The sequence below is a fragment of the Choristoneura fumiferana genome, chromosome 21, assembly GCF_025370935.1.
Source record: "Choristoneura fumiferana chromosome 21, NRCan_CFum_1, whole genome shotgun sequence".
NCBI classification, from domain to species: Eukaryota; Metazoa; Arthropoda; class Insecta; order Lepidoptera; family Tortricidae; genus Choristoneura; species Choristoneura fumiferana.
The window spans coordinates 4502554-4513382 of NC_133492.1; the positions used below are offsets into that span (position 1 = coordinate 4502554).

General features: G+C 37.8%; 1 protein-coding gene across 1 annotated transcript in view; it reads left to right on the forward strand.

Moving 5' to 3' along the window:
• LOC141439872 (uncharacterized) overlaps positions 1–9165 on the forward strand; it is a 26786-nt gene extending 17621 nt beyond the window's left edge. Inside the window, exons 9-11 of the mRNA XM_074104292.1 lie at positions 3280–3484; positions 4183–4402; positions 5356–9165. Of these exons, the coding sequence (XP_073960393.1) occupies positions 3280–3484; positions 4183–4402; positions 5356–5688 (758 nt within the window). The 3' untranslated portion in view covers positions 5689–9165. The remainder of the gene's footprint in view (positions 1–3279; positions 3485–4182; positions 4403–5355) is intronic.
• The last annotated feature ends 1664 nt before the right edge of the window (positions 9166–10829 follow it).

The following is a 10829-nucleotide window of genomic DNA, read 5'->3' on the forward strand; positions in this document are numbered from 1 at the left end:
AAAGAGTATGGTCCTCTTCCAGCGATACAGTGGTGATGGTGACAGCTTCGGAACTGTACCTGACGGAGGATCAGGCGCGCTCGCTGAAGGAGGCAGGGCGGCGGTCGCCCGCCTCGCCCGCCACTCCGCGCCGGCGCCACCACAGGGAGCTGGATCTAGATAATATCATACAGGTACTTTTCAGCACCAGGTTAAGCTCATTTATTTATTATTTCACTCAAATAAGCACAGAAAAAATATTTGATTAATGAACTAAAATAATTTCTTTGCTCAGCCGCGACCTTATGATACCTATGTTTATGCAAGATATGCGTGTTCATGCACTTCCACCTCCACACTGTAAGAACACACACAAATCACACAAACCCATCTATCACCACTACCACAATACACTGACGCGTTTCGAACACAACCGTACACCATACTACCAGATGTTAGACTAAGTTTATTTGTCAATAAAAATTACAGCATTAAGTGCAGTAATAAAAACCAATGCACTGTAAAATTCAAATTGTATAAAAAAACACAAAAAGAAGTACAAGAAAAGTGTTATTCAGGGACTTTTATTCTTGCTTCCCTAAAGCGACGAAAGATCACTCCCTCCGGCCAGAAGTCGTAGTGTGCAGGAAAGGAACATCTGCTGGTGCCTAGCCGGCACTTGGCTTTTTTCGAGTCTAGAAAAACGGAAATTGTTAGCCCTGTTACAAGCGAGCAGGCGGATAACCAACTCATCTCCTAACCGACCCCGAAGATCTTCTGTTCCGTCGTCTTATGGGGAAAAAATATTATCATATACTATTAGAAAGTTTATCTACACAAAATTTAATAATAACCCAGGACTGATCTTGTGGAGCTCTTTGGGAGAGACCTTTGTCCAGCAGTGGACGTCATGGTTTAATGGACGGTTAATACGATGATGATGATGATGATGACCTTATATAATATGTTTCAAAAAAGAAAGCGGTTGAAGAATTAAAAATTTAATTTACTTCCAGGGTCCGCGGAGCGCGAGGACTCGAGACAAAGGCAACTCCAGCGCCAAGAAACGCGTGACGTCGCCGAAAAGTCCAAAAGCATCCACTTCAGGTAAACATGGGGAAAAAATCAAAATTTAACGATATAAAAACTATTAAGAGCGTTTGTACCTGCTGAGCTGGCAAAGTTGCATTTTTATTAGTTTTTCTCGTTATTCCATAAAATTTTAATGAATAGTAAAAATATGGTCTGATAGAACTGTAATTAAAATACAGAAAAAAATTAAATAAAAAATAATAAAACTGTTCTTAAGTTAATGTGTCTACTCCAATAATTATGCGTGATAGACTTTTATTTTATTTAAAACCGTTAATAAACATGTGTTATCGACTACTTACTTAGATCACTTGAGACATCTTAAATTATCTAAGATTACTATTACTATTACCTATTTTATGCATCTGCCAGATTACCACCACAAAATTAATTATTCAATATCAAAAATAAAATTAATAATAAGTATTCATTTAGTGTTTACACCATTATAATTGAATCTTTTCATAGCTTTCAATTCATCTATTCAGATCCGACTATGTCATTTCTAGGTCTTAAAACCAAGAGTACCCCAGTGAGCCGCAAGCGTCTGGCTAGCGAAAGCAGCGAACTGAGCGAAAGCAGCAATTCGGCGCCGCCCGCGCGGCTCGAGGAAGTCGCCGGCGTCGAGCCGGAAGTGCAGCGCACGCCGCGCAAGATTGACGGCGTCAAAGGTCAGTGGAGCGGGCTTGACGGAACAATTAAAAAAAAATGATATTTGGTCAACCTCAATCCTACTACTATTTATAAATGCGAAATTTTGTGAGTGAGTGATGTTAGTTTATAACCTGGATTAAAACATAAGCCAGCAAACATAGGATATTCTCACGGGATAGGGATAAAATCTTGAAATTTCAACCGCTGGGCTTAAGAGTTGAAATTTTAGACAGTTGCGTTGTTCCTAACACAACATCAATGAAGACCACAATATAAATTTTGGGAATTCCCAGGGGAATTTTGTAAAATCCCGAAATTTCAATTGCAACTACCAGATTAAATAGTTTACGCGTGCGTAGCCTCGGGTAAACGCTAGTTGGTAATATTACTGCAATGTTATGTTTTTTGTTTTTTCCTTTTGAGGTACAACAGAACCCTAAAAATCAACTTGTAAGTATATCTCTTTCCCACAGCGGGCCCACTTCAACTCAAAGGTGCGGCGAAACAGAACATAGGCAAGAAGAATTCCAAGCTGACCAAGTTCGAGAATGATGAAGACACTGTCTCCAAGCTGGGCCCGATACCTCCCGCAGACAGTAAGCTGTTCGCTGGTCTACACTTCTTGCTGACATGTACCGAGCCTCCGAAGAAGTTGAAGACTGATAAGGTAAGTCTTAACCTGTCCTTTATCGCTGAGGCTTTATGACGACGGCAATGATTCCTTTACTCATGAATCTCAGATCCCATAACTATCTTTAGTTTTAGTTAAAGTTTACGGGAGCTCTGACCCTTCTGACACTCGCGATCACAATCAAATGACAGTTTTTGCGCAAAAACTGTCATTGGATTGTGATCGCGAGTGTCAGAAACGTGTTAGATGGTACGGCCTCAGAGTTCGTGTTGCCTAACGTTTATGGCGCTCACGATCGCAATGTAATGACAGTTTTTGTATGCGAAATCTGTCATTTGATTGGGATCGCGAGCGCCAGAAACGTTAGGCAAGTTACGTAAGTGACCGGAGGCCGTATTGCCTAACGTTTCTGATACTTGCGATCGCAATCAAATGACAGTTTTTGTATAGGAAATCTGTCATTTGATTGCGATCGCGAGCGCCAGAAACGGCAGAGCTCCTGTAAAGAATATATTAGTGTGATAATACAGAGGCCATTGTAAGTAGGGAGAAGCTGAGATGAGGTTTTGACCGAATGCCCGTAGGTTTATGTTTTTTGAGCATATTTGTATGTATGTTGTATATTGCTCGACGGTTTCACTAAGTTTGTTGACGTCCGTGGGGTGATTATTCGAGCGTTTCAACCGTCTCATTTTTCTGGACACTTCTGTAAAAATGGCCAAATATTCTAATACAGTTTTTTAGTTATTCGGTAGAAACACAGGAACTCTAACAAATAATCGTGAAAACGACATCAAAATTTACAGCCAATTCGTAAAAAATGTGACCAGGGGTTGTGTCAAAGTAATATTGATGATTGATGCGCCGCGCGTTTTGTTCCAAACAGCCAGTCTAGTGCCGTAAGCATAGATGTCAATGATTAGATGAGAAGATGAGTAGAGGGACGAGTCTTTTATTGACCGCTGATGATGCTGCATTTCAGTGCCAGGACACTCGGCATTACTCGTCGGAGGAGGATGGCGAGATGACCGCCGGCACTGACTGTGAAGACTTGGAGTTCTCCGACCGTCCCTTCAATAAGGAGAGGCTCAAAGAGCAACTGGAAGCTGGCGGCGGACTTGTTTACAGGTTTGTCTGGGTGCCCCTTATTTCACATAACATTCATTGGCATTATATGAATTAGCATAATTTTATCAAGTGAGGGAATCATATGGTCAGCGCAAAAGTGATACGGTCAGGTTAGGTTTTTTTGTAACAGCGCAATATTAATACTTTTAAATCCAATTATACTTTTTAATACTTATGCAAAGTAGCATTATTGACCTGTAGTCTCTCAAGCAGAAGATCATGGGTTCAAACCCGGGCCCGCATCTCTTGAGTGTTTTTCAAAATTCACCACGGCGAAAGAAAACATCATGCAGGTTTCCCCACGCATCTACAAAGCAATCAATGGTGTGTCTCAAGTTCTCATTCCGCACTGAGCTCGCATGGGAACTACGGCCCAAGCCCTCTCATTCTGAGAAGAGACCTGTGCCCAGTAATAGGATAGGACGTATTAGGTTTGGATGATGGTGATGATATTGTTTTGTTTGTTTTGTTGCGACTTTTACTCATTACAAACAATGGCCGTATTGTCTAATGACCTGGGGCTTGCGATCGCATTGACCATCTCTTTCTACCCCACATACCGTGTGAAAGAAAGAAGCGGTGAAAACGACAGTGATTCCGAGTGCGTTTGACAACATTTCTGTCTCTTTTCCTCTTCACTTCCCACGCCACTCGTCGATTGCCGTCCATGTAACATACACAATTATCTTCTTTTCCAGCCACTTCGACGACGTGCCAAAGAACAAATACAGCGTGACGAAACTAATAGCGCCTCGGCCCTGCCTCACCGCCAAGTACATACAGTCGCTGGCGGCGGACATCCGCGCCGTGTCCCACCAGTGGGTCATCCAATGCTGCACCACCAACTCGCTCCTGGACCTCGACACGCTCGCGTTGCCAGCCGGCTGGTCCATCACCAAACAGGTCTTCGTTAACTGGGTGAGTGCAGTAAAGACATCAACATGTCGCAGTTCACTACTGGAGGGATACAAGGGCCTACGCTTGCACGGAGCGGGTAGACGCCTGTTGATAATAGTACATTGTGTCTTAAGGGCGGTAAATAAGGAATTACGAACGAGAGTCGAAGTCGAAGACTGAGGGCTTTAATGAGTCGATGTTCGTAATTCTAGTACCGCCCGTGCGACATACAATGTTTTTCATCACATTTGCGAGTAAAATTTTATATTTGTAAAAGAAAAAATATAATTGTTCCAAATATTGGCGATACCTTAGGCTGCGCTCTTGGCAGCGCCGCCCTCCCCCTCCCCCTCCCTCAGCATGTGCCTGAGCCGCGTGTGCATGTGGTCCTGCAGCAGCGCGCGCAGCACCATCAGTACGGGCATTTACTCATTTACCGACCTTGGGCTTCATGACAAGAAAATTAGTACGGGGAACGACTCATTTACCGACCACGGGTTTCATGACAAGCACATTAAGGTCGAGGGTTTTATTTGGGGGGTTGCAGTCAAGGTAGCCTTCATGTTTTGACATTGTTTACGAGCAAGTGTGATGAAAATAGTATGAGCAGTGCTAACTGCACGCGTCACGTGCGAGTGTGACGGATTTGCGTGCGCCCGCAAAGTACACCCGCGCCGGCTAGAGTAGGCCCAAAGGGTCCCCCAAGGCGCACCATTTAGCCCGGTCTTCGAGTCTCCCCATCCAGTTACTGCTAGCCACTTTACGCAATTTAAGAATCTTCCTAATTAAGAATCGCAGACGTCTGTCCAAATCTCCCTGTCCTTCATATTGCAGTTCTACAAAAATATCTAACACGTCCTTCCGGCCCTAGAAATAGAGTTCTGGTATCAGATATTTACGCATGCTTAGATTTCTCAGATGTTGATCCTGCTTACAATACGTTCTTCTGACGTTCATCCACATTTTGCACCCAGGTACCGGCAACAGGCAAACGCAACACCCAATTCTTCAAAGATAAAGTCATTCTACTCTGCGGCGATCAGGACACATTCGTCAAATTCTGGGAGCGCGTGTGCACCCTAGCCGGGGCGACCACGCGGGTCGTCAACGAAGAAGACCTCAACATGTCCGGCGCCCTCGCTCTGGTCACAGAATGGGACTGTCCCCACGAAGTACAGAATAAAGCGAACCAAGACAATATCCCCCTGGTCTCCACCACTTGGGTGGTCCAGTGCCTGATCGAAGCCAAGGTCATCGCACCCACCAGCCACGACAAGTTCTCATTTATGTATACGGAGCCAGAATGATCCTGGGACTTTAAGAAAATACTCATTATACGTGACATCTGACACTTTGGTGAGTGGCGATTTGGACGCTGTAGCTAAATTATAGTGAAAGTGATTGAACGCTACACGTTAGTGTAAGTGTACGTTACTGTAACGTTACGTTACGGACGTTAGTGTAAGTGTGATGCAGTGTAAAAAACTCTATTTTCGGGATAATTGACTTGACATTCCAAAATGCGTGTCGTAAAACTTGGAACTGAAGCATTTTCTGTAAGTCATTTAACAATTTACTATTTTTATCATGTCCACAAGCTTGAAGGCTATTGGGTGCATGTATGCATTTATAAGAAGTTTATTATGTATTCCTGTAAACGGGATTTATTATACTTTTAATTGGTTTCAAAGGATGCTCTCGATAATGTCTGTGTTTATTTTTTTATGTATGTTCAGTGATAAACTTTTTAGGTTTACTCTCATTTAACATGATTGGAGATATGATAAACTACACAATTTCATATAAATATCGTTAAAAAAAAAGGAATGGAACTTTGGCTTGTAAGTTACTTGGCGGAGGAGCAAGACAGATATTCCATTTATTTTAACATGGACCTCCGCAAAGTAACGCCTGAATCTATACAGTATTTAGAAATATAATTGTTTAATATAAACGATGGAAATATTCCCAAGATATTGTAATAAAATAAATTATTTTGTCCTCAGTTGTCATAAGTTAACGTTTTGATTTTGGATCTCATCGTTTTGACGTGTTCTGTTATGATACCTAATTGCAATTTTTGTTTTCAAAATTTCTAATTGAAACATGTTATGCGATCAGTATTTTATTTATAAATCGTGCATAAAATATAAAATAGACAAAAAGATTACTCCGTAGTTTTTACGACAAATGGAACTAAATTTTAGTGGTTTGCTATAAATAAGGATAAAAATGTTGATGGGATAAGTCTAATGTTCAAAAATTAAGAGTTAAGACGGTCTTAGTAGTCTGTATTGTTGTTATGGATTTAAGTGGCATTTAAGGAATTTTCAGAATTTAAGCATAGGCTAAGGAACCTTTAGTGTACTGTGATTAAATAATTTCTGATCGAACTCAGTCAGTTAAAATCGCCAAAAATATACATTTTGTAAAACACGCTTAATAGTCATTCTAACAAAGGGTTGCATTTAATAACGAACTTAATTTGAAATGTATGTACTCGTATCTATTTCGTATTCAAATTCCAAATTCATCAAAAATATAGTGCATAGCAATTTGCATGAAATTGAGTTATTTTCTATCTAAAAAGAGTGTTTTTGATAATTTTCCCTTTTACTGTTATTTGAATGTCTTGGCATTGTAAATATACATATATTCTTATTTGACAGGATGTTAATGTAAATATTGAATGTAATATAGTCCATTACCATTAGTCTTTGATGTGGTGTACATAAGTAGTTATTATTAACTATCTAACTAATTATTGGAATTTTCAAATACCTAAAAGTCTGAATTTATTTAGATTTCATACTGAGTATGCTCATTAATAAAACGTGAAACGGTCACACTCTTAAATGCATGAATAAACTCTTGAGTTATTTGAAATAGAGACCTTTTGACGTATTTTTTAGCGTCGAACTAAATACTGAATTTGATGATGATAGTTTTCGTTTAAAGTTTTGCTAAATTGTTTTTGAACTAAATATTAAGTGTAGTATTTATTAGTCATTTCAGTCCATGAACATTTTGAATTATACTTTTAACTTATAATTATTGAAGTCACTCTTGTAAACGTTTATGTTCTCTCAAGATACGATGTCACTACATACCTACTGTTACAGATAAACTGTAAAATATAGTGTAAGTAGTTTTAAAGTTCCGACTCTCGGAACTATATGCAAAGTATTTGTCCGTCTATCTGTGTGTCTCTAGCGTTGAAGGATCCAAATAAGATTAGGTGCGCTTTCTTTATAATTAGAGATTCTACATTTTTTTTATTAAAATCATTCAGCTATGTTTCAAAAAGATACGTTAGTTTAAATTTTTGATAGTTTTTACTTTTTGTAAAACATCGTACAGCTAGTCCTGGCTAAAATTGAATGTATTTCAATGTGTATTAAAAGTGTGTTTTTTTTTTTCAATATTATTACGTGAAAATAAATTTACTCGCGACTTCCACGCAGAAGTAAATAAGAATTGACATTACCTCTCCCTTCTTAACTTGCGAACATTTCATCCCTTACTTTACCCCTCATAAGATTCTTAAAATTAAAACATCATTTTCTTTACATTTAGGTTACCCGTCAACCGTCAAGAGAATGTTTAAAGGGATAGGTTTGCCTTCGTAAATGTATCTCAACGATTATCAGTTGTGTTAATTTATTTTCTGTATAATAAAGGGTTTACATACATACATCTACATGTCCTTAAAAATACTTGAGTTACAAATTTTGTAGCGTTACATTGTACTGAAATTATTGATGTGTATTTAAATTTTCTACTATGATGGCATATAATAAATTCTTGGTATTAAAAATACCTTTAACACCTGTATGGCAAAAACGAGTTTATTCTATGTCGCTATAGAAGATAATAAAATGAATTTTATCTGTATTTAAAATCATGGTAAAAATAAGATTTTGTAATTAGCGTACAATAAGATGTTTATTTAGCAGCGACAGGTTTATATATTTAAAGCATGTATTAAAAATCGATCTGTATACCACTAAGTTACCACTCCAGCCTAAAGCCATTTGCTTATTTAATTTAAGTATCTGTAAATTGAAAACAAAATTGTAACAAGTTCCCCGTTTTCAATCTAATCTAGTTCCTTAAAACAAGCCATTCTTTTATATTTATTTCCAAACTGCTTTAGCGATTTCAATTACGGCTATGTGGGGTTTTTCGGAGGCGATGAGGGCGAACAATCTATATAGATTGGTCTTATTTCTGAGAAAACGCGTGTTTTCGAAATTATAGCCAGATTGAAACTTATACGCTAGGATACTATGCTTTAAAACTGATGGTTAAGGATGGTTATAACATCTGAGACAAAGCTATTGTCTGTACACTGGCCCGACCAGTTTAATTATGTTTTATCCACTTTTGTCAGCAGGCAGCGTGGAGATTTTTGCCTCTATATTTTTTCGTAATCTGTGCGGGTAATCTCTATTTTTTCCCCAAATTATATTGCAAAGAAATGGTATTACTCGGAAATGAGTGGCGTATTTTGTCTGTACCTAAAGTTGGACGTGACCCCTTGTCATTGTATGGTAATTTTATGTTAAAACAATGCTAAGCGTATAGCTGTATGTGACATTTGTAAAATGTTCCACTATTTTGAAGTGTTTAAGTAGGTATTGAAATGTGTTAATTGTTTTTAGTTATTTACGTGTTGCATTTTGCAGGCCGCTTTTTGAGTTGTTTTTGTTGGTTATCGTATGTCTTTAAAACGATAGTGGATGTAATTATGTGTAAACTACAAATAAAAATTATGAATAAACTGAACTCAATTATTTCCTCTTTATAAAATCACTGACATCTATGTAGGGCTACGTAATTTGAATATCCTTTTGCAGCGCCATCTATTAGAAACTAGTAGCAACAACAAGTTCGTCTAAGAGCTTCATGGGTAGTGAATGTAAGCTTTCGAGCTACCTACCTTTACCCCGAAGTTTATACTGTTTTTCTACTAGATGACGCTAGTAATTTAAATCTTGGATCAAATAAAACATCATTCAAAAGTAGTAATAAAATATGTAGGTAGTACTTACTAGCTGTTGCCCGCGACTCCGTCCGCGTAGTATTCGTTTATCGCTATCCCGCGGGAACTCTTAAATTTTCCGGGACAAATACTATCATATGTCCTTCCCCGGGACTCAAACTATCTGTATACCGAATTTCATCAAAATCGGTTCACCGGTTTAGACGTGATTGAGTAACAAACATCCAAACCTCCAAATATCTTCACAATCACATTTATATCTAATATTAGTAGGATTGCAACAAAACCGCTACACGAATTTAAATTTTCTACACAAACAAAATGTTAGAGCTAATTTTCTATTACGAGTATTCGTTAGGTAGGTTAGGTATAATTAAAATTTCGCATAAATGTTCACAAATTTTGATAGGTATTTTCTAGTATGTTAATTCGATCGGGTAGACAACATGAAGACAACACGATACTTATATGAAAGTACCTCTCTGTTTGTTACCTTGTAAATAGTAGGTAGACATCAGAGATGTCAATAATACGGTATTTGAAAACTGAATTTTCCATGTCTAATACAAGGTGTTAATTAACTGAAAACCTCAGACAAAAAAATTTTTTTTTTTCATTTTAAGTCAGTTGATTGCATTTATTTTTGAATACCACCATTATTTTAAAAGATAAGTATTCGTGTGTTTTGCTAAGTCAGTAATTCTACTTCATTTCTAACTCTACACTTATAATTTGTTTTTTTTTTATTATTTGTCATTTGCGCTTTGACGTTTTTAGAAGAAAATCACACATTGACAGCAAAATGGCCAGTATTAAATTATCGAAATAGTATGCAACCTCGCTGAAATATTTAATTGGCGCATGTTGCAGTCGTAACTTTTAGACTGGGCGCAATAAAAAAAGGATTTTAAAACACAAACACAACCTAATTTAAAACATAGTGTAATCGATTCTACTCTCGATTCTGAGCAAACTACTTTCTGGTTTTCAGTTATATAATTAACACCTTGTATTGAAAATATAGATACCTATATACAGACAGTGTTTAGCGAAGAGAAAACTTAAATCGGTTGAAAATTAGATTTATAATTATTTTTTGAAAAATCTATACTTATACCTGTCTCTTTCTCAAACGCTTTTCTCTATGCAGCAAGTATGGCGCTACTTGCGTGTGACATCACTCTAATCTTGACTTTCAAACCTTTACAATTTTGTTATTTGTAAAGGTAGCTTAAAAATGGTTTCTCTATTCGATAACAGGCATTGTGAGGTTTTAATTTATAAAACGTATAAAAAAATAGTCAAATACGGTATGGGAAAGGTGATGTAGGTAGGTACTTACACTAATGACGAGGATTTGCGCCCAAAGACGACGCGCTTCTCTCACTTGCCCATAATACGGTATTTGACTATTTCGTATATGTTTTATAATTTAAAACTACA